The sequence below is a fragment of the Sphaerodactylus townsendi genome, linkage group LG05 (assembly GCF_021028975.2).
Source record: "Sphaerodactylus townsendi isolate TG3544 linkage group LG05, MPM_Stown_v2.3, whole genome shotgun sequence".
NCBI lineage: Eukaryota > Metazoa > Chordata > Lepidosauria > Squamata > Sphaerodactylidae > Sphaerodactylus > Sphaerodactylus townsendi.
In genome coordinates this window covers 21,218,257-21,242,482 of record NC_059429.1, presented here as the reverse complement: position 1 = coordinate 21,242,482, position 24,226 = coordinate 21,218,257, and the positions used below count along the sequence as shown (strand labels likewise).

General features: G+C 48.9%; 1 protein-coding gene across 1 annotated transcript; it reads left to right on the top strand.

Annotated features, from left to right (window-relative positions):
* Window positions 1-1,503: 1,503 nt before the first annotated feature.
* Window positions 1,504-4,244, top strand: GADD45B (growth arrest and DNA damage inducible beta). The gene is made up of 4 exons (XM_048498844.1): window positions 1,504-1,786; window positions 1,941-2,042; window positions 2,396-2,612; window positions 3,367-4,244. The coding sequence occupies exons 1-4, from the start codon at window positions 1,743-1,745 to the stop codon at window positions 3,478-3,480; spliced, it is 477 nt and encodes a 158-aa protein (XP_048354801.1). The 5' UTR covers window positions 1,504-1,742; the 3' UTR covers window positions 3,481-4,244.
* The last annotated feature ends 19,982 nt before the right edge of the window (window positions 4,245-24,226 follow it).

Sequence of the window (24,226 nt, the reverse complement as noted above, 5' to 3'; positions counted from 1 at the left end):
AGTGGAGCCTCCCCAGACAAGCGCAGTCTATCCCCCCCCCCTTTCGTGGCCCCCCCTCCCTGAAAGAAAAATCTCCTTGATTCGAAGTGATCCATCTCTATGTCCCCGGTGTGTGCGAGGACTTTGTTGCTTGGCCGGGAATGGGAGCATGCATGCCAAGAGATGAAGCAAGCCGGTGTCACGCTGGAAGCATGACCCAACCGATGTGCAATGCGGGTCACCAGGCGTGCAAGACACCCGCCTGACTTCTCACCCAGCTGGACTGGCGCTCGAACTCGGGATCGGACCGATTCTCGCCCATCCAGCCTGATTCATCAGGTGGCAAAGGGGGGCGGGGGGCTGGGAGAGGTTTCTGCTGCTACTCGGCTTTAGACTGTTGCATGACCCCCTCCCCCGTCTGGAAGCCCAGGGCATGATCCCTGCGCACGTTGAGCCGGGAGCGCCCCAATCCTCTACTGGCCCCTCCTTCTGAGTGGACAGGCAAAGGGGTCGCATGCAAGCCTAGTTGGATCGTGCAGCGTTCCCCGGAAAGGTCCCAGATGCGGGGGGGGGGGTTTCTGCGGGGGGGGATTCTGCAGAAATGAAGGTGGGCGTGTTACTGGCAGGGCCCCCAGGAGTGCCTTTGCAAAACTGAAAGGCCAGGAATGTCAGAGGCGAGGGCGGCCGGGGGTTTTCTGTGCAAACTGCAGAGAAAGCGAAACTCCCCCCCCCCTCCAAACCCATGACTGCCTGCCGCCGGCCTCCCGCCCTCGTGAATCACCTCCACATGCCCACGCGTGGGAACAGCCCACGCCACGCGCGCCGGTTGCAGGGTGGGGGAGGGGGGAGAAAAGGAGAAACCCCCGTTCCGCCCATGCATTTTTGCAAGCCCCCTTCTCCCCCACCCCGGCTTGACAGATTGCAAGTTGGGTGCGTGTGCGTGTGTTGTGTTTGCACAAAAAAAATGCAAAAAAATTCTATTACCGGGAAAGCAATAGATGCATTAAAAATCATTTAGCAAGATGCAAAAAAAAAGGAATAATCTCTACGTGGCAACTTGTTAACCTCTCGCCGGCGTCGCCTTTTGCTACTTCCAAACATTTTCCCCAATAATCGGGACCGTTCTTGTATGGCAACCGATCCCCACCCACCCCCCACCCCCCCAAAAAACTCAAACTGACTTTGCAAAAAAAAGAAGGAAACCCGGCCCCCTTTTCTGTGGAAATCTCAAGCCGGCTACAGAAACTTCCACTGCTGGGAAAATCAACCGAAACTCTTTTCTCTTTGTTTGTTTTTTCGCTCCTGCAAAAAAAAAAAAAAACCCAAAAAACTCGGCACCGGTTTGCAACACTTCCCCTCCCCCACGTGGTGGCCTTTCGAAGGCGACCAATCCCGGCGCTGCCTCCGACTTCCTTTGTGGGTTGGGAGCCAATAGGAAAGGGGAAAGGGCCCACGAGGCTACGCCCCGTTCGGGGATGTTATAAAAGGAGCTGTCAGTCGCCCTGTGCACATTAGTAACCGCTCGCGCGCTCGTCAGCAGTTCGGTCCGGATCGTGGGAGTCGTTTCGTCGTTTTGTTTCCCGTCTCCTTTTACCGTGTTGGATTAATTGCAGCGTTTTTTTCTCTTTGCACTTCTGGATTTGGGCCTCTCGCCTTCTCTTTTTGCAATTCCGGGCCGACTGGGAACAATTGCGGCGCTGTGCCGGTTCGTGTTGAAATCCGTCTCCCGGTTTTGGGGTGCCGCTGTGGATTACAGTTGCAACATGACTCTGGAAGAGCTGGTCTCCTGTGCCAACACCGAGAAGAAGTAAGTCTCTTTCCTTCCGAGGCCCCTGTGTTTTTTGTCGCCAGGTCAGATCTCCGAGAATCGACCTTAAGCAAACAAAATCCCCCCTTTCCCCAAAGTTTGGGCTTTGCTGGATTCTCTGGTCTGACGTTGTGTTCTCTTTTGTTTTGCAAAGGATGAAGTCAGTCAGTGAAGCTGTGGAGGACCTGTTGGCCGCTGCCCAGAGGCAGGGCTGCTTGACCGTTGGCGTTTACGAGTCGGCCAAACTCATGAATGTGTAAGTAGGGGCTTGTTTTTGAGGCTTTTACGCAGGAGCAAAGGGGCGGTGGGCAAGCGCAGTCAGATTTGCACAAATGTTTTTGCTTTTCAAACAACTTTCTAAACCAGGGGTTCCAACTCCGGTGTGGCAGATGTTCATGGAGTCCATGAACATCTGATGGACTCCAATCGGAGTCCATGAACATCTGATGTGAAAGAGTTGGACTTCTCTGTTCTGAACCAAATGTCAGTCTGGTTCATTCTGGGGGGAGCATTAGTTGCTTGGGGTTGGATTGTGCAAAAGGTCAACGCTTGTGCAAAAGGTCAGCCTTCGCATCCTGACCGGCCTTCCCTCCTCTCTCCCTGCCCCAGTGACCCAGACAGCGTGGTGTTATGCTTGCTGGCCATCGACGAAGAAGACGAGGACGATATTGCCCTCCAGATCCATTTCACCCTGATCCAGGCTTTCTGCTGCGACAACGACATCAACATCCTCCGCGTCTCCGGCATGGAGCGCCTGGCGGCCGTTCTGGGCGAGGGCCCGCAAGACAACTCCGAGCCACGAGACCTGCATTGCATCCTAGTGACGGTGAGTGAGCACCCGGCTTGGGAATGCCCCGGCAGGGACTCGGGCTGGCTGTTTAGCCCAGGGCGACTCCATTGCCGCTTCCGCCCGGTGAGCCGGCATGAGTGCGTCAAGGTTCATCTCTTGGGTGGGCCGCTGACTCCCTTGCCAGGCATATTTGGGAGACCCGTCTCCACACTTCGAAATGAGGGAAATGGCTTTTTGTTTTGGCCCTGCAGGGGGGTGGGGCTATTTTGGGTGTCACAGTGCTCTGCATCAGCTAGGCGAGGAATTCTGTGGGCTACACAAGGTGATTTGCTGCACCTGCTTCAATTGCTCTGATTAACCCAGAGATTATCTGCTCCCTATTTTAGGGTTGAGTCTTATTGTGTGCCTTTGGGGGGGGGGGTCACACGATCCTGGTCAGGGTTGGGGGGGTGGGGGTTACCTGTTTTTTTGGTATGCATATGAAATGTCTGCGAATGGGTCAAATTATTGTGAAAAAGTAGATAGGAACGTCATTAGAGATCATGGATTTCTCACTTCAACACACACACACACACACACACGTGTACTTTCCACCCCCGGGGGAAACCCAAGTCACTTTGACAACATTGGCCCCGGCACTTTCCGTTTTGGAGGGTTTTGCATAACATGCAGAAACTGTCCTGTGACGTTGAAAGTGTAACCCAACTTAAAGATGCAGCCTGTAGGAGCCAGGGTTGGAGTTGCTATCGGAAGGGTTTTCTAATCACATGTCCTTTCTTCCTCCCTCCAGAGTCCACACACCGGTTCGTGGAAGAGTCAAGGTTTGGCCGAGGTGGCCAGCTATTGTGAAGAGAGTCGTTGCAATAATCAGTGGGTACCCTACATCGCTCTCCAAGCACGCTGAACGCCCCCTGGCCCGTTGCCTTGGGGTTTTGTGCTGAATTCTATGTTTTAAAAGGCTAAAAAAAAAGAATATTGAAGGGGATAATGTTCTTTTTTAAAAAAATAATAATAATACACGAGCCACCACCGCCTGCCTCCCTTGTTGGAACAGAGAGAGGAGGTGACTCACTGCCTTGGAAGATGACGGAGGAGCTCGGAGGCGGGCAGAGGCGGCCGTCTGCGTCAGCTGACTGCTCGGAAAGGAAGAGGAACGGGAGAAAGAGCCATGAAAGGCAGGCGGCTTCCCAGCTGGCATTGGCTGGCGTGTGGGGATTGGCAGGACTGAAGGCGAATGGCTTCTGGGTTGTGTGAATCAGGCTGGACATTGTGTCGGAGAGCCGTGGCTGCGTGCCGGAGAAGAGGAGTTTTGTGCTACGACGATTCCTCGTGGGTTACACGGGAGGAGCAAAGGATGTGGTCTCTGTGCCACGCAGCTTTTTCCAAAGGACTCTAAACTGCGGAAGAAAGAGAAAAGGGGGGGAAAAAGAACTGTTAGTATCTGCTAGCTTATGCAAAAAAAATAAATTGTAACGGACTCTATTTTTTAAAAGACCTGGAGAAATAGAAGCTGTTATTTATTTTTTAAAAAATCATGCACACTATCTTTTTTTTTGTTTTGTTTGCACTCAAACGCTGGTCATAGAGAATCAAAAGCAAATATATTCTTGTACCTCATTTTAAGAAGTTGCAATTATGCTAATAAAAATATGCATTCTATGAGTAAAACGACTTGTCATGTTTTCTTGTCCTTTGGCTGGTTTGGGCTGCAGGGTGCAAGCTGACATTTAATTCAGGGCGACTTTGAGTCAGCACAAAGAGGGTCAAGTCAGTGTACTGCTGGGAGTGGGTGTTGGGGTGGGGGCTTCTTTCCCTTGCAGTAATTTGACTGGTAGCCTCAATCCCTTTTTGCAGCATTGTCTGGTGAACTGAAAATAACTGCAGTTCTGATCTTCACATGAGCGACATCTCGTAGCTGTTCCCGTCAGTTTAAGAAGGATGTGCACGCCCACACCAGTGTTTAAAAAGCTCTTGCAGTTCTGGGTTGACAGTATTTTGCAAAATATTTCTCCTCTCAGTGTTTGCAGTGGAGTTAATGTTCAGAACCACAGAAGAAAACAAGCAGGAATGTATTTGGACAGAAATTATTTGCCGGCTTATAAACAAGCTTCAGGAATTTGGGGCAGAGACCAAAATAATGGAGTCCCTAACTCAGGGTCACCCTTTTCTTAGAACAGGTTGCAACTTCCGGTCTTAAATAGCTCCTAAAAAATGTAGTCAGGTTTCAGGGCGGGGAAGTGGAGTAGCAAAACACACACCGATCCAGCGCGTGGATGCTAATAAGGAAGTTCTTCCCTCTTGTTTAATAAAAGGGCCTATGCAAACCAGATTTATATTTAGCTCTGTGAGACAGCAAGCCGGGTTGGTTGCAAGCTCTGAACTTGGCATGCAGTGGAGAGGCTGAATTCAGAAAGGGTTTTTCAATATCCTGACCTAACCTCGCTGTGGCAGATGTTTGTCACTGTTCTTCCCATTACCCAGAAGCGAAAACTGTTTGCAAAGCAGAGGGCTAGAACACAGTGCTGGCCTACAGCTTCTCCTAACATCTAGCTCTGCACCAAACAGGCAGCCCTCAATCAGATGAAGCAAGAAATCTGCAGCACTGAATCCAAAGGATATTCAAAACAAAACAGACTCTTTATTTCCCAACCTTTTGCAACACACTGTTTGCATCCAGGAATTAAGATGCTGCAATCTACCCATTGTCCTGCCGGTCTGTTCTTTGCAATACAAGGAGCGAGGAGGGGGATGCTCTCTGCATATGCTCAGAGACCTGTTCTTTCCTGAAAAGCTTTGAAGGGTGGGGAGGCAGTTTCTGATTTTTATGAGCTCAAGGTTGGCTTTGTTAAGTTCTGGGCTCCGCAATTTAAGAAGGATATTGACAAGCTGGAATGTGTCCAGAGAAGGGTAACCAAAATGGTAAAAGGTCTTGAATCCATGCCCTACGAAGAGAGGCTTAGGGAGCTGGGGATGTTTAGCCTGGAGCAGCGAAGTTTAAGGGGGCAGACATGATAGCTGTGTTTAAATATTTGAAGGGATATCATGTCGAAGGGGGAGCAAGCTTGTTTTCTGCTGCCTCAGAGACTAGGACACAGAATAATGGATTCAAGGTGCAGGAAAAGAGATTCCACTTAAACATTAGGAAGAACTTCCTGACCGTCAGGGCTGTTCGACAGTGGAATTCACTGCCTCAGAGAGTGGTGGAGTCTCCTTTAGAGGTTTTTAAACAGAGGCTGGATGAACATATGTCAGGAGTGCTTTGATTGTGTGTTCCTGCATGGCAGAGGGTTGGACTTGATGGCCCTTCTGGTCTCTTCCAATTCTATGATTCTATGTGGGGCAGGAGGAGGTGGAATGGCGGTCTGCATGCTTGTGTCTGCACACGGGAAAATGCACAGCTGCTCTGTAGCTGGCTGAATCAGCACATGCTTACCATGTGTTTCTGCCCTTTGCTGTCCCACCAGCTGTCCCTGTGCAATCTCCATTTTTCCTTTGAAAACATCCATCTGTCACATGTACAGCTGAAAAGTCCTGGGCAGATGATGTAGGGAGACCTGTTCTTTTGCTGGAACGCCACTCAGGCAAAGTAGATCATGCCTAGGGAATGTGGCAAATCATTTTGTATCTTCAAGCTTCTGATTTTCCGACTGTGATTCTCTGCACGCATAGATTTGAACACAGGGCATGCAGAGCTCCCTGTGTTCTACAAAGATGCTACACGAGAACAGAATGCAGTGGGTTGAGTTTTTTTTTTCTTTGAAATACTATTGAGCAGACGTTTCTGTCCCTTATGTCTACAGTCACAGGTTGAAAGTGTGCGCGCAGCGCTCAGTGAAGGCCTGAGAGAGAAATTTTTCTCTCTTTCTCAAAATACTAAGACCAAGGGGCATACATTGAAAATTCTGGGGGGAAGAATTAGGAATAATAAAAGGAAACATTTCTTCACGCAGTGCATGCTTGGTGTTTGGAATATGTTGCCACAGGAGGTGGTGATGGCCACTAACCTGCATAGCTTTAAAGGGGGCTTGGACAGATTTATGGAGAAGTCGATCTATGGCTACCAATCTTGATCCTCCTTGATCTGAGGTTGCAAATGCCTTAGCAGCAGCAGCAGCAGGCCATTGCTTTCACATCCTGCACGTGAGCTCCCAAAGGCACCCGGTGGGCCACTGCGAGTTCTGGACTAGATGGACTCTGGTCTGATCCATAAAGGCTCTTTCTTATGTTCTTAGGAGAGCAGTGCTGGATTTCAAATGCTCGAGGGTGGAGCGTTGCTGTTGCACGTTGCTTTCTGCTCTGTAGTTTTGCAAAAGTTTTGCAAAATTACGCCAGATTTCCTAATTCCCGCAGGTAGCAAAGAGCTCAGTTTTCTGGGCACCTGGCCTGGACGCAGAACAAGCAAGCCAAACAGCTGAACTGATCCTTAGCACACACGCCCAAAACAAACAAACGGAAAGGGTCACCCCGACACCACAAGGGAATAGCTTTTACCACTTTCTGCAGCTGCTTTTGGGTGCTGTGTGCAGTGGCATGGGCGAGGGAAGCTAGACAACAGATTGGTTGAGTTCTCATCTACTCCCCTGGAAGCTGACATTTCATCCCCATGAATGTGTCATGCTACGGGGTTTTCTTTTGGGGCTTGGGACGGGAAGGAAACCGCTTCCCTCCCCTCCACTTTGCTTCTGCACGGCTGTGGCTGCCACCCCCACCAAACCACAGGCCCGGGACTTGCCAGCGCTGCCTGTCAGCCCACGAGGAAGGGGCCAGATCTCCCGCCCACGTGTGCACAAGGGTGCAGGGGGACTGTCACCGTGTCACAAAAAGCAGGTCACTCTCTGCAGCTTTGTGGGCTGCTGGAGCCAGACCAAAAAAACAACAACAAACCAGGTTGGAAACAGCCTTGCCTTTCCACTCTGGACACAAAAGCCCAGCCTTGGGGTGAACTCGGAGAGGAAAAGAGAGCGAAGAAAACAGGTTTGACATTTAAAGATGCAGAAGACTTTGTAGCCCAAAGGAATGTTCCCCCAGGTCTAAACGCTGACCTTTGTTATCAAGTGTTTACTGCTTGCAAAAAAGGGGCTTCCCCGTCAAGCTCTTGTCCCCCTGGCCAAAGGTGGTGGGATTTTTTTGTTGAAGCTGCTGAGTCAGACTTTCACTCATTTTGGTTCAGTATTGCCTGCTCTGGGCGGCAGCAGCCCAAGGCACAGATATTTGTGTTGGTTTTAGCCGGGGCTTGAACCCTTATGAATGCATAAGTACTTTGCCACTGCCCAAAGCTGTAGAAGAGAAGAAGAGTTTAGATTGAACCCCCACCTCCTTTCTCTCCTGTAAGGAGACTCAAAGGGTCTTACAATCTCCTTGCCCTTCCCCACCCCCAACAAACACCCTGTGAGATGGGTGGGGCTGAGAGAGCTCTGAAGAACTGTGACTAGCCCAAGGTCACCCAGCTGGCATGTGCTGGAGTGCACAGGCTAATCTAGTTCCCCAGATAAGTCTCCACAGCTCAAGGGGCAGAGCGGGGAATCAAACCCGGTTCTCCAGATTAGAGTGCACCTGCTCTTAACCACTACGCCACTGCTGCTCCTGTGTAGCTTTTCGCTCAGGGCCATGTGAAGCTGCAGGATTTGGGGCTGATCAACCCTGTGTTGCCTGCTCTGACTGGCAGCTGCTCTCCAGAGTCTCAGGTAGTGAGAGATTGTCCCTTCACCTGGTATCTTCCATTCCTGGAGACTGAACCAGGGATGAGAAGAACTATAATTTGTTTTCCTGATCCTTTCTTGCTTGGGGGTCTGGATGCAGAAGCTGGGCAGTGGCATAGTGGAAGATCCTCTGTTTTGCGTGCAGAGGGTCCCAGAAGATCCCGGGTCCAACCCCTGACATTTATACGTAAAAGGTTCAGGCAATAGGGGATGAGAAAAACCTGTGCCAGAGACCCCAGAACGCTTCTGGCAGTCTGAAAAGACAACAGTGATCTTGAGGGGCCCATGCTCCTGTAAGGCAGTTTTATGTGTATTCCACATGAAGAAGAGAAGAGTCTGGATTTATATTCCCCCCCCCCTTTCTCTCCTGTAAGGAGACCCAAGGGGATGTACAATCTCCTTCCCCTCCCCCAACCAACACCCTGTGAAATGGGTGGGGTTGAGAGAGCTCCAAAGAACTGTGACTAGCCCAAGGTCACCTAGCTGGCATGTGTTGGAGTGCACAAGCTAATCTGGTTCCCCCCAGATAATCTGGTTCCCCAGATAAGCTCAAGTGGCAGAGTGGGGAATCAAACCCAGTAGAGTGAACCTGCTCTTAACCACTACACCACGCTGGCTCTCAGAGAGGTCCATCTTCCCCCATTTTCTTACCAGTCATTTCAACTGCCCTTATTTTCCCTGCATGACTGAACCAGTGGATTTTTTGGAGGAGGTGAACCTATTTTTCTCACTTCACAATGCTGATCTGTCAACATGGTGATTTGTCTGCACCCTCAAGGTGCAGGTGACTCCTCACAAAATTCAAGGGTCACTTACTTCACTATACTCTGTTGCACAGAAAGATGATAGTTCGGTCACCTGAGGTGCAGCGGCTGAGAAAATTGTACTCTTCCACATTAGAATATAGTCCCAAATGAAGGTGATGTTTATCATTCGTTTTTTTTTTTACACGATGCCTTTGTCAAGACCCTTATTTTGTGCATTTTTGAAGAGGGTACTTTGATACAAGAGCATTTATGTCAAAATGTACTTTGACTTTCAAACAGATGGGGTGGCGGGGGAGCTGAGCAAGGTAGGCACTAGGACCCAGGTGGAGCATTCCACAACAAAGAATTTCGGGCATGTTTCGTAGCGGAGAGATATACAACCCAACTATCATCTTTCTGTGGATCAGAGACAGAACAGTAATTCCAGACAATCATTGACTGGAGGACGGGCAAAATCTGCAAAGCTCCAGGACCTGCTTCCTTTCACACATTTTGAAAAAGGAGCCACAAGCAGCAGGGTGAAGAAGAGCCAGGCCGTCCTTCTCTTCTGTGGAGAGTAAGGAGAAGAGCAGGGCTAGTTTATGATCTCAGATCTAGCAAACCTGATCCTGTCTCTGGAAAAGAGTGGTTTAGATGGGTGGGGGCAGAGCCTAGAGTGGTTAGAATACAGGACTAGGATCTAGGACAGTGTTTTCCAACCTTTTTGATGTCGCGGTACCCTTGACCTCACTCTTCATATCTCAGGGTACCCTTGAGGTTCGTTAGATTTTTTTTTTTGCATCTTTTAGGGTTTTTTGCATTTTTGGCCTGTAGGTGGGGGGCGTGGCAAGCAGGGGGAGGGGAGGGAAAGCAGCGTTGAAAGCCACGTTGTTTGTTTGCCTAAATTCGGCATGGATTGGGGGGATTTAAAGGGAGAGTTCCCTTTAAATCTACCCCCCAATCCACGCCGAATTTAGGCAAATAAAACAATGCTGTTTTTCAATGTTGTTTAAAGGGAGCCCATGAGGCTTCCAACCCCCCCTCCCACCTTGAAAATCCATTTGATTCTGGTGTGGGAGGGCAGGTAGTAGCATTGTCAGGGTACCCCTGAGATGTGCTCATGGCACCCCAAGGTACCATAGAACCCTGGTTGGGAATCACTGATCTAGAAGATGCAGGTTTGAATCCCCATTCTCCCTTCTGGGTCACTTCAGGTCAGCCCTTCTGTCTCATCTGCACCTACCTCACAGGGCTGTTGTGAGAAAAATGGAGCGGAGAATAATGTCATGAGTGGCTTTGGGTCCCTGTTGGGAAGAAAAAAAGGGGAATAAGTCCAACAGGGTTTAGAACAAGGTAGTAGGTGGGGGTGAATTCTTGTCTTTAGCTCCTGACATGCCAAACCTCTCAGGTCGGCTAGGAAGTGAATTCCTTCTTGAGTTTATGATGTTTACATCTCTATGAGCCCGCATGGCATATGCTGCTTTAAAGGTTACTTTGGAGCCAAGAGGAGCCCTTTGGAGCCCTTACTATCACACAGGTAGAAGAGCAGCAATGACATTTGCAAACGTCTTCCCTGAGCTTCCCCTCCCAACATCCATAAGAGGAGCCTCCCCTCTCCAACTGAGCATCCTGTTTCCAGCCATGAGAGGCCAGGTGCCCGGAGGAAACTAATGGAGCAGAAACAATGGCCATTGAGAGGTGCACTGCCTCTGACAATGGAGGCTCTGTTTTACATTTTAGTGCTCATTGCTGTTGCTACAAATGAGTCTGACTCCCTTTTGAGGCCATCTCAGCCAGTGGCCAACCCCGCTTCTTGTGGTGATGAGTTCCACAAGTTAAGTGTGGATTACAATTGCCTACTCCAAGTTGGCAGTTCCTGGACATTTGAGGGTAGAGCCCAGGCAGGCTGGCATTTTGGGAGGGAGGGGCCTCCATGGGGAATGATACCATGATAGAATCCACTCTCCAAAGCAGCGACAGGGAATTATCTCTGTAGTCTGGAGACCAGTTGTTAATTCTGGGAGATCTGCAGCCCCACCATGAGGTTAGCAACCCACAGATATTGTATGAAGTCAGAGGCGTATCTAGGGTGGGACAGCCAGGGCACATGCCCTGGACACCACTTGAAGGGGGCGCGCCTTCAGCTGCAAGACTCCTCCAGTCCTTTCCAGATGGATCCAGATTTAAACTTCACCCTTAGCCTCCAAAGTCCACCTGAACTTCAGAGTTGGAACCATGGCTGGACCAGGTTGGACCCAGCCAGACTGCAGGGGAGAGAGAAGGTAGAGGGGTTTTCAGGGCTTGCTCTAGGTGCTGTTTTCCACAGGTATGCTCCTGTGTGAAATGCTGTCTTTCATCTATCTTTGTAACTGCAGGACGCTCCAGTTCTAATATTCTGTGGGAAAGCCGGGGGGGGGCTCTACATTCCACCCCTGCCAGGCCCTCTTCTTTGGCCAGGACTCCTTTCCAGATTTGGTTTTGCGTCTTCACTTTGGCTTGCATTGAGCCCTCCTGTTCACCAAGGGGGGAAACAGAAGGGGCTTTCCCTTAAAGAGAAATTCTTCTTAAAGGAAGAAAAAAACGAGGTAATGTTTGAACAGGAAGGTCATGCCAGTCAGCTATGGAAAAAAAAGCTAGGTAAATACTGCCAGCTGGCTTAGATAAGTTACCCTGCAGAACTAGCTTGTGGTGATGGGGGGTGGGATCCCATCAAATCTTCATCGATCCATCTGTGAGATATATATTTCCAAGGCAGCATTAAGTGGTGGGGTTGCCAACCTCCAGGCGGCACGTGGCAATCTTTTGCTATTACAATGGATCTCCGGACAGCCAAGATCGGTTCCCTACAGCCAGCATAGTGTAGTGGTTAAGAGCAGGTGCACTCTAATCTGAAGAACCGGGTTTGATTCCCCACTCTGCCCCTTGAGCTGTGGAGGTTTATCTGGTGAACCAGATTAGCTTGTGCACTCCAACACATGCCAGCTGGGTGACCTTGGGCTAGTCACAGTTTTTTGGAACTCTCTCAGCCCCACCCACCTCACAGGGTGTCTGTTATGAGGGGAGAGAGGGAAAGGAGATTGTCAGCCCCTTTGAGTCTCCTTGCAAGAGAGAAGGAAGGGATATAAATCCAACTCTTCTTTTCTTCTAGAGAAAATGGCTGCACTAGAGGGTGGATTCTCTGGCATTATAACCTGATTAGGTCCCCCCATTCCCAACCCCCCCCTCCCCAGGCTACATTCTCCAAATCTCCAGGTATTTCCAAACCTAAAGCTGGCAACCGTATTAAGGGGATGATGTTTTCTATTTTGCACATATCCTACCCTGAGATCTTTGTTCTTGAGTGGTTGTGATATTCCTTGGCTGTTACCTCCTCTGTAGCATGGAATGAAGCAAACGTGTTCTGCTTAAAAAGAAGAACAAGAATTTGGATTTATATCCCCCCTTTTGCCCTCCTGTAGAAGACTCAAAGGGGCACAACAAACACCTTGCAAGGCGGGTGGGGTTGAGAGAGCTCTGAAGAACGATGGCTGCTAGCCAAAGGTCACCCAACTGACATGTGCTGGAGTACACAAGCTAATCCGGTTCACCAGATAAGCCTCCACAGCTCAAGTGGCAGAGCAGGGAATCAAACCCAGTTCTCCAGATTAGAGTGCCCCTACTCTTAACTACTACATCAGGCTGGCTCTCTTAGATGAAGGAATGAAACTATAAAATTCTTCAGTGGACCTGAGTATCATTCTGTTACTTTGAGCACATTTTCCCTGTCCAGATAGGAGCTGGTGAGCACTGAGCAGTGTGCAGGCCACCGCAGGTACTGCACAGCTCAGAATGCAATGGAGCCCCCCCCCCATTATCATTCCTCCCCCCACACACACACACACACAAACACAGCAACCTTATCATAACCCTAAATTCAATGCATAGACAGCAGGGTGCTGCCTCAGCCGTGCCCCAGTTATTCCTACAGGTTCACCATTCGTGCTTTGCTTGTGGATAAAGGCAGCTGGGCTCCTCAGGAATCTATTGTTGTTTGCTTAAACAAGCTTAATATGCATTTGTAACAGCAATGTATTTACCAGCAAACAGACAGAAGTCAGAAACCTTTCCCTATGTGCTGCTTTCTCCCTGTATTAAACCAGGATGGCAGATAGAATGTGTGTGCCTTAGTCTCTGTCAAGTCTTTGTCCTTTGTCCTTCTTTTCTTTGTCCTTCTTAGTCTTTGTCCTTCTTTTCAGCTGCTGAGCTAAACTGCTGTGCAGCTGAGCTCTGGCAAAGTGGTCCGGTTTGATTGTACAGCTCAGCTCTTGCAAAGCTCAGTTTAAGCTCAAGAAGGCAGCTCCTGACAGAATTAGCCTCCTTCTGTTCCTTGTGTTTGTGACTGCTTTGTTTTGCTCTTTCCACCTGACCTACATACCTGCCCTGCCCCAAGAGCCTGGATTCCAAAGGAAAAGCTTTCTTCTTGACCTGCGAGTTATTCCTGTCCTCCTGACCAACAATTGCTTGCATGGCAGCTCGTTCCCAGTTGCCTGAATCCAGATTGCCAAGGAGGAGAGCTGGTGCAATAACCTAGAAAGGGCTCAGATAAAAGTCCCTTGTGGGCCCCACCCCTGTAATAGTCACGAAGAGCTACTACAGGCACCTTCTCCCTGAGGCTTCTCTGAACTTTGAAAGGAAATTAGCTGGGTGTTTTGGGGGGGGTGTTTTTTGGGGGGGGTGACAGCCATTTGTTAGACACTGGCCAAGATTTTGATCAAAGTGGTACAAACGTTGTTCTTTTTTTATCATGGGGGGTGGGAGTGAATTGGGGCCACCCAGGCTGGCTTCTGTGGAGGAAGGAAGGCCTCTTGCCCTCTATGGGGCTTGATTCCAAGGATTGTGGTTGAGACAACAACGTGCAGGCAGCAGAAGGGGGACCAAAATGGGAAGCAGGGAGCAGCAGTGGCGTAGGAGGTTAAGAGCTCATGTAGCTAATCTGGAGGAACCGGGTTTGATTCCCAGCTCTGCTGCCTGAGCTGTGGAGGCTTATCTGAGCAATTCAGATTAGCCTGTACACTCCCACACACGCCAGCTGGGTGACCTTGGGCTAGTCACAGCTTCTCGGAGCTCTCTCAGCCCCACCTACTTCACAGGGTGTTTGTTGTGAGGGGGGAAGGGCAAGGAGATTGTAAGCCCCTTTGAGTCTCCTGCAGGAGAGAAAGGGGGGATATAAATCCAAACTCTTCTTCTTCTTCTTCTTCTTCTTCTTCTTCTTCTTCTTCTTCTTCTTCTTCTTCTTCTTCTTCTTCTTCTTCTTCTTCTTCTTCTTCAAAATACGCCCCCCATGTGACCCAGGCAAATGGCGCCTGGGTCAAATGACTTCCTCCCCCCACAAATATGCCATTGGGGGGAATTCCTAGTGTAAATACAAAGAAGGAGAGATACGAAGGTAGATCAAAAAGAAAATTAAAAATGCAGGCAGCCATGCTGATCCATAAGGAAACAAATTTACATTATAGTATTATTTCTTTGTTAGAATCAATGAAAGAGTCACAGGTATAATGCACAAGCTTTGGGTTCAACAGGAGTCTTCTTCAGGATGGATGTAACAAGGAGGTGGAATGGAGATGGGAAGAGACGCAAATGGAGATGACAGAAACATCCCAAATCTTCGGGCTTCGGGCTCGAGGACATGCCGGGTCTGAAAAAGATGGGCTTGCACCAAAATGGGGCTCGTAACCAAGTTATAGCTGTTTCCCATTTGAAAACCTAAAAGGCAGCGTTTATCCGGATCCTCTGTAGCAGCCAAACGGAATTCTCATTTGAGTTACACGTCCTGCAATCTACACGCTGGTCTGCAGGAGGAAAAAAACGTCGTCCCGGCATCCGTTTCTCGAAGGAGAATTCCAAGCAGCCTTGTTAAACAATTGAAATAAACATTAGTGGGGAACCGAGTTTCCAAATCAAACCAGAGCACTGAGAAATCACTTCACTTTGTGTCAGAAGTGTATCTAGGAAAAATGGAGCCCTGGGCAAAAAATCTACATTTTTCGCCCCTGCCCCCACCACCCGCTGGCGCCCAGGTCTACCACCCACAACCGGCGAGCGTGGCCCGGTCTTAGCACCCCCTGTGATTAGATGGCATGCACCTGGGGACATGTGATACCCCATGTCCCCGTGGGGGGTACGCCCCTGCTCTGTGTGCTAGGTACTTCCTGGATACTGGCAAGGGATGGGAGTAATAGATTTGGGGATGAAGATTTGGGGATGGAGCCTGGGGAGGACAGAGACCTCAGTGTGGTACAACAATGCCCAAGAATCCGTACTCCAAAGCATCTTTTCCCCCAGGGAACCAATCTCTGTAGTCTGGAGATAAGCTGTAATTTCAGCAGTCCCATCTGGAGGCTGGCATCCCTAGCTGTAAATAACTACAACAGAGCAGCAAGATACACTTCACCAGAGGTCAGCTGCTGGACACTTTGAACATCTGAATTTACCATCGGAACAACAGTCACAAAGAGGTTCATCTCTAGCAAAGGATGATAGTGTGGGACACCACAGGGGTTCAGGGGGTGAGAGTTCACAGCAGGCCCAGACCAATCTTCCACCAACCCCATCCACTGCTACCAAATTTTTCACCTCTGCAGCAGTGGTGTAGTGGTTAAGAGCAGGTGTGCTGTAATCTGGAGAACCAGGTTTGATTCCCCTACTCTGCTACTTGAGCTGCGGAGGCTTATCTGGTGAACTAGATTAGCTTGCGCACTCCAACACATGCCAGTTGGGTGACCTTGGGCTAGTCACAGCTCTACAGAGCTCTCTCAGCCCCACCTACCTCACAGGGCATTTGTCGTGCAGGGGGGAGGGAAGGGAGGTTGTAAGCCCCTTTGTGTCTCTTTACAGGAGAGAAAGGGGGGTATAAATCCAAACTCTTCTTCCTGCACAGAGCAAAGATATCATCTGAGGCATTGGGGCTGTGTTGCACATCTCTGGCGCACATCCTGCGGGGTAGCTCAGCCAGCATCCTGTACTTTTCCTCTCCTCGGCAACCTCCCTTTGAAGTTGCTCTTCTGGCCTTCCAGGCAGGTTGTGTGGGAGGAAGAGATGGGTCCAGATGTGTGTAAGGTATTACTGTGGTTCATGATTCCACCCACCCCTAGCCTCCTCCTCCTCCTCTTCGTCTATGCAAGCACCTTCACTCTCAGCATCTGGAAAACAACAAAGCAAGAAGCAGAGTCTCAATTAGGCCAACTTCCTGAAAGGCAGAGGAAAAAGGCGAGGCCACCTGGCACGTGGCTGAGCCACGAGTGGCTGGTGAAGCAGGGAAGAGGAGCCCCGGGAGTGTTGACTGTCAGCAGTCTCTCCACCACTGGGGCAACCGGCTTTTCTGAACGGGCGTGAGGGATGCCGCTGCAAAACAGGAAGAGGCGGGGACGGGGCAAGTTGTGCCCGCTGCACATATGCCTGCTGGGCATCTCCTCATCCAGAAATAGGTGATGTCTTAGCAAGGCCATGTGCTTCGCCCCGCTTCGCCCCGCCTTTCGCATCAAAACAACCACAGAGCATCAAAACCACACAAACCAGCCACTAAAAAGAATCAGCAGCCATAGAAACAATCCTGGTTTTGAAAGAGCTACAGCATCAAAAGGAAGGAAAGGAAGCGCTGCTCGGAGAACCTACAGAAGAGGATAAAGCCTGGGTGCCAAGGTTGGCAAATTCCTTAACTAAGAAAGGCATGAATGAAAAATACTGTAATGTTATATTTACTATATGTCTGTAAAACTTAAATAAAGCATTCAAAAAAAAAAGGTTGGCAAATTCCTGGAAATTTGCGTTTGAGCCCGGGTAGTGGAGAGGCCTCAGTCGAGTAGAACACCATACAGTTCGTCCTCCAAGGAAGCCATTTTCTCCAGGAGAATGGACTTCTGTTGACTGGAGATTAGTCATAACTCCAGGAGGAGATCTCCAGGCCATACCTGGAGGTTGGAAACCCAAAAGTGGTGCCAGGAAGAAAGCCATGCAAGTGACCGCTCCAGATTTATTTATTTATTTATTTTATTCGATTTGATAAACCGCCCTACCCCTGAAGGGCTCAGGGCGGTGTACAACAAAACAACAACAAACACAGTCAAAACAAGTCGAATAATCCCAGTTAAAAATAATACAAACCCTTAAAACTATAGCAGCAGTAACCTTCAATAAATAGTTAATAAGAAGAGACGTCTGGCATCACACCCCAATGATCAAACCCTGGGAGGGGGCCTGGCAGATGGTCGAATACACAGCCAGTGCACAGGGCAATAAGAGGGGCGGGCTCAGCGGCCGGCCCCCCCAATAGCCCGGTGGAACAGCACAGGCTGCAAGGCCTTTTTGCACCTGTGAATGCAGAGGTGTCCTGATTGGAAACAGGTGGTTTCTGCTCCCATTCGCACTGGAAGGTTTTTGAGGGCTTTTTAAAAAATCACTATTACCAACTTTAAAAAAAAATATACTGAAAGCCCTGAGGGCAGAAAACAAATGGCAGTCACAAGAGTCTGAAGGATAAAGATGGTGCCCAGGTGGGTGGGTGGGATCTTAAAAATGTGATGTGTGCCTTTAAGAGTTTGAGTTGATGGGTGGAGTTAAGAGACCCCAGGAAAACAGTTGGAACTGAGACCTGGGAGAGGTAGGAGTGAGAACTTCTGTTAGCTGCTTTAATTGCTCTTATTGTTAGTTGTAAATAGGCCTGCCATCCATCAAGACACTCCTGGCTGTGCAGAGGATGCATTAACGCACTTGGGGCTGTTTACAGAAAAGCAGGTTTGCGCGAGAATGTATTGAGGACAAGGGAAAAGTGTAAAGCAACAACATTGTGTGGACACTCCAAGCCCAGCTGAGGCACCCTCTGAGACTTTTCTTGGTGCCTGCCAAGTGTATACAGAAAGTGGGGGTGATGTCCAGCAAGGCTTCTAGTTGGCCACTGGAGATCTGATCGGTGGGGTAAATTAAAATAATGCTGGCTGTTGTGGGGTTTGGGTGGCTATATGGCCGTGGTCTGGTAGACCTTTTTCCTAAAGTTTTGCCTGCATCTGTGTGTTTACATTTCTCTCTGTGATACACCTCTGAAGATGCCGGTCACAGATGCAGGCAAAACGTTAGGAACAAGATCTACCAGACCACGGCCACACAGCCCGGAAAACCCCCGACAACCAGTTGAATCTGGCCGTGAAAGCCTTCGACAGCACGACCGACACCATCTGATATTAATATTTATATGGTTCCTGTTTTAATCATTGGGGTACTGTGCTGGTTTTATTGTGTTTTAATGCTTTGTTTACAGTGGTTGTTCACCGCCCTGAGCCCTTCAGGGAAGGGCGATCTATAAATTCAATAAAATGAATGAATGAATGAATGAATGAATGAATGAATGAATGAATGAATGAATGAATGAATGAATGAATGTTGCTTCAATGGCAGCTGCCATCCCTGCGCTGTTCTGTTCTCTCACTCTTCTTTCCCCATGTATTTTTAACAATCACTCCTACTGTCCCTTGCACTTGGGCTTCCTTTGTGTATGGCTTCGCATCTCTTGGTGGCCATTCAGTAGGTTGGGCCCTGTCCAAATCATAGCCGATGCCATGCGCCACCCAGCCACGCTTGGCTTCTTCATCTGCGACACCTTCTTCCCCAGAAATGGAAAGAATGGGTTTTGTTTGGAGAGTGCCCGGGATGCCAAACATCCTGGATGCTAAACTTCCTGGATTTACAAGCACCCAGGTAATGCAGGGACGATCAGCCACAGGCTGTCAACACAGGCTGCAACTTTTTCCAGGGATGGGCTTGACTTCTAGAGAATCTCTATGAAGTCTGCAACTTGCAGCTCTCCAGATGTTCAATTGGCCATGCTGGCAGGGGCTGATGGGATTTGTAGTCCATGGACATCTGGAGAGCCGCAGGTTGCAGACCCCTGCTTCTATCTCCATGTGCATTCCAGGGGACCCAGCGATTTGCAGAATCCTTTGCCCCCCTCCTGAATCTTACAGCCCTTCTCTCTCAATTGGAACATTGGGCTCATGCTCATGCCGTGCCAACAAAGGTGCCCCCTCCGAGCTTCTGTTTGCAGGCTGATTGATGTTTGTCACAAAGCTCGGAAAAGCTTCCGTCAGGAAAAGGAAAGGTTAAACTACCTCTCTATGGGGATTGTTTCCCAAAAAGGGGGGGGGCTCACACCAGATATTCTTCCAGTATGGTTGCCAACCTCCAGGCGTGGCCTGGAGATCTGCCACAATTACAGCTGGTCTCCAGAGGACAGGGATAAATTCCCCGGAGAAAGTGACTGGAGGTGGACTCTATGGTATTATACCACACCCCAACCAAGTCCCCTGCCCAAGTATCTACTCCCAAACCTCCCGGAATTTCCCAACTTGGGGTTGGCAACTCTACCTTCTGACTGTGCCCACTTTAGTCCTCAAAAGAGTTCTGTGAAACATGAAAGCTTGCACCAGCCACTGAAAGCCAGACTTGGGTTTGTCCTTTTGGGGTTCTTAGAAGCACAAATCTGCCTATACCAGTGGTGGCGAACCTATGGCACATGTGCCAGAGGTGGCACTCAGACCCCTCTTTGTGGGCACGCGTGCCGTCGCTCCAGTTTGGGCACTCGACAGTGGCATAGTGCCAAGGGGGTGAGGGGTGCACGATGCACTGGGCATGCACCCCTGCGGGGGCGTGGTGAGGGCATTCCGGGGGGCATGGCGGCGTTGTTTCGGGGCGTTCCGGGAGCATTCCAAGGCAGGACGGGGCGGACAGGGGCATAGCAGGGGTGCAGGGCACTCCGTGCAGTTTCCCCTTGCTCCGCCCCTGGCACTCGGTCTCTAAAAGGTTTGCCATCACTGGCCTATGCTGAAGCCCTGCTCTAGGCACAGTTCCTGCAGGCACCAAGACTGGGAAGCGAGGCGAACTGAGGACACAGCGAGGGCTGTTGTGTTCTCAGCCTCGGGCCTCTTTGTTTAATTCCTCTTTCTGCCTTTGGCAGCTCTCTCAGCCTGCAAAGGTTCTGTGTGTTCCTACCCTAGAACAGCCTCTGCCTCCTGCAAGTGACAATTCCTGGCTTGTACTCTCACCTGACAGTTTGCAAAAGGTCTGCTTGGGTCCAAACTGGTGGAACGGGGCAGGGCCGGGCGCATGACGGAGCGCTCAAAACCCACATTGCTGGAGAGTGCAAACGATGACTCCGAACTGGCTCTAGGGGGGAAAACATACTTTGCGATCTTTCTGCTTCCACTGTGAGAAGCAGCACATGAGCAGAGCGGGCGATGGCAAGCCAAAAAAGCAGGGAAATTGGCAACCCAGATCCCCCCCCCCCTCCCAGAAAAGCAAAACAGAAGGGAAACAAGCTGAAGCAAGAGTACAAATGTCAGAATATTTCACTTGGATGCCATTTCCACATTCTTTTCATCCGTTTCAATCTGGCTTTCAGCCTGAAGTGACAAATGCCACCCAGATGCATCTAAATCAGAATCTCCCTGAGTTTTTAGTGATTAGCACCTTGAAATGGGTTTGGAGGGGGTGGCGAGGGTTGCTTTGCTTCAGGTAAGTTAGCCCAATGAAGAACTGGAGCTCCACTTCTGAGAGCCAGCGTGGTGTAGTGCTTAAGAGCAGGTGCGCTCTAATCTGGAGAACCGGGTTTGATTCCCCGCTCTGCCACTTGAGCTGTGGAGGCTTATCCGGTGAACTAGATTAGCTTGTGCACTCCAACACATGCCAGCTGGGTGACCTTGGGTTAGTCACAGTTCTTTGAAGCTCTCTCAGCCACACCTATCTCACAGGATGTTTGTTGTGAAGGGGGAAGGGAAAGGAGATTGTAAGCCCCTTTGAGTCTCCTTACAGGAGAGAAAGGAAGGATATAAATCCAACTCTTCTTCTTCTTCTCCAGAAGAGGCCAGGAGATCCGAGGTTGGATTTTTGTGGCTTCCTTCAATGTGGTCCTTCCATCTAAGGCAGGGGTAGGGAACCTGCGGCTCTCCAGATGTTCAGGAACTACAATTCCCATCAGCCTCTGTCAGCATGGCCAATTGGCCATGCTAGTAGGGGCTGATGGGAATTGTAGTTCCTGAACATCTGGAGAGCCGCAGGTTCCCTACCCCTGATCTAAGGGTATTAATTTTATTTCTGTATTTGCTTGCGATATTTATATCCTGCTTTTCGTCCCCCTGAGAATCCAGAGCAGTTTGCTACCTCATTCATATTTATTGGTATATTATTGTGTGTTTTATCTCATATTGCAGTATTTTTTTAGCCAGCGTTGTCTATTTTAAATTTTACTATGTACACTTGTAATGTTTTGAGGTAACGGTTGATGTGTTTGTAATGGCCTATGGCTACATACAGGTAAATTCATAAAAAACCTATGTCATTCATAGCTTCTCCATTTTATCCTCACAGCAACAAACCTGTGGTGTAGGTTAAGCTAACAGAGCAACCAGCCAAAGAGTTTCTATGGCCAAGTGGGGATTGAACCTGGCCCTCCCAGATCTAAGCCCAACATTCCAACCATTATATCCAACAACATATTCAGAGGAAATCTTAACACCTGATGGGCGGATGGCTGAGCAGTCTGAGCACGGATGTAACTTACACAAAAGACTACTGCACAGAGGATTATCGGCTGCCCTCTCCCCTCCTTGGAAGAACTCTATAATTCCCGAAGCCAAAGGAAGCCCAAAATATTCTGAGAGACCCGTCTCATCCAGCACACTCTCTTTTTGAACTGTTACCATCCGGCAGATGATACAGGTCTATCAAAACTAGGACAAAGAGGCTTAGAGACAGCTTCTACTCTAGAGCTTTGGCTATGCTAAACTCCGCGGCTTCGTGTTGATGTGTTTGGGGCTGTGTAGGGATGGGTGGAGGAAGGGGAAAGTGAGGATTGGGTATGAATCTGAAATTGTGTGCATCGAGGAATGCTGCTGTAAATTTCGTTGTGCGTGCACAATGACAATAAATGCTTATGCTATGCTATGCACAACAGAGAGGCTAGTTTCAACTCTTTTTTTTAATGATGAGGAACAATTGTCCACACCCAACAGAGGGCAAAAAGTAGAAAGTCTGTTTCGGTAGCAGAAGCCTTATTTTATGCTTGCTTACTGTGACGTAAGTCCATTGTGATCAATTGGTTTTGTACATTCCGTTGTGTTCAATTGTATTCAATTGGCCAATTACGTGCGTTTAAGGTTGCACCTGTGCAGGTGGATCCCATTCACATTTGCACGAAAGAGTACATCCTGGGTATCTCATGAGCAGGCATAGAATCGTCACTGCAGTTGCCTAGCTGTCGGATTTTCAACTGATTAATTCATCAACAGATCTGCATATATACGCGCCTATGGAAAAAAACAAAAACGTAGCATGGCTGGAAGAGCAGTTGGGTGGGTGAGGGAAGGCAGGGTGACGCAACGAAACCCAGAAAAGGAATAACAAACCATTTAGCTTCACGGAGAAAAGCTAAGCAATGGAAAAGGTCACATTTTGCCAGCATCTAAAGTCATGAGGCTTCTCTGGTCTGCCATGCGGTGGCTTTGGGAGAGGGGAAAATGGAAAGTCTACAAGGAAGGGAATGTTCATCTGCTGCAAGGAAGAATACAAGGGCACAAGTGCCTTTTGAGTTGCCAGAAGAGCGAAACCTTTGTGTGTTATCTCCACCATATTTAGGAAGGAGGAGTAGAAAAGTGATATATGTGGGGGATGGTGGAGCACAAAAGAAGAGTGAAGAAAGGAAAAAGCAAGAAGTATCATGGGGTGGCAGAAAACAAACAGAGAGCCTGCCAGGGGTAAAGAAAAGGGAGAAGGTAACAGAGACCTGAATAGCCCAGAACAGGCCAATCTTGTCAGATCTCAGAAGTTAAGCATGAGCAACCCTGGTCAGAATTTGGATGAGAGACCACCGAGGAATACCAGAGTTGCTACTGCACACGCAGAGTAATGCACATTCAATCTGCTTTCACAATTGTTTGCAAGTGGATTTTGCTATTCTGAACAGTAAAATCCAGCTGAGAAGTGCATTGAAAGTGGATTGAAAGTGCATTATACTGTATGTGCGGAAGGGGCCACAGAGAGGCAGACAACAGCAAACCATTTCTGGACATCTCTTGCCTTGAGAACCCAACAGGATCACCATAAGCCTGTTGCAACTGGACTGCAAAAGCTAAAGACTGCAAAAGCACATTGAGAAGAAAGCAACAGGTTGACGCTGTTCCAAATGTACAGCTGTCTCAAAGAAATTGGGGGTTATATGTGGACTTGGGTGGGAAAAGCAGTGGGAACCTCTGTACTGTCTCTGCAGTTCTTAGAATGAAAGCATGTTCTAGGGACGGTCAGGCATGTATTTACATACCTACAAGGTCAGCTAAGGACAGAGTCATCCGGTCCATCAGGAAGGTTAAGCTGGGACAGGAAGCAGAATGTAGCCAGTTGTCCCTGCAAAGGTGTGCCTGTGTCTTTTGAGGGCTCTGCATTGAAGTTGGAACAAATTATTTCATGTCTAGGACAGGCCATACAGAGAATCTATAACATTTTTGTGGTTCTGTAAACATTTTTAAGGGACATATAAAAAGACATGATGTTGTTGTTGTTGTTGTTGTTGTTGTTGTTGTTGTTGTAGATTTCACAGCTGCCAGATCTTTAGCTGGTTGTTGGCCTTCATTACAGTTCGAGCCTCACCCAGAGGGCTAGGAAGTTGTAATGTATCGACGTAGTATTCATGCGGATCCCAGCAGGGCTGCCTTCTGAATTTGACCGATGTTAATTTTGTCAATTCGAAGATGTTTCAAGTGCTGCCCTAGTGTTTTTGGGATGGCACCCAGTTGGTTTGTGCCATAGGCGCTGAAGCTCGATTTTCAAATCGCGGTATCTAGTGACCTTCTTGTATTATCATCATCGATCTCAGTTGGTTTGTGCCATAGGCGCTGAAGCTCGATTTTCAAATCGCGGTATCTAGTGACCTTCTTGTATCATCATCATCATCATCATCATCATCATCATCATCATCATCATCATCATCATCATCATCATCATCATCAACATCATCATCATTATCATTATTATTAAAAGGGGACATATAAATGTTCTAAATAAAAATTTGTATGTGTGTGGGGTAGAAAGTGTCACAAAGCCATCCACTAGGGTTTTCAAGGCAAGAAGCAAACAGAGGTGGGGTGCTGTGTGGTTTCCGGGCTGTATGGCCGTGTTCTAGCAGCAT

Excerpts from the sequence above, each read along its gene's own strand:
- GADD45B (XM_048498844.1), top strand. The coding sequence starts at position 1,743 with ATGACTCTGGAAGAGCTGGTCTCCTGTGCCAACACCGAGAAGAA. Across the intron at positions 1,787-1,940 it reads TGTGCCAACACCGAGAAGAA|GATGAAGTCAGTCAGTGAAG; the intron begins GTAAGTCTCTTT and ends TGTTTTGCAAAG. Across the intron at positions 2,613-3,366 it reads TGCATTGCATCCTAGTGACG|AGTCCACACACCGGTTCGTG; the intron begins GTGAGTGAGCAC and ends TCCTCCCTCCAG.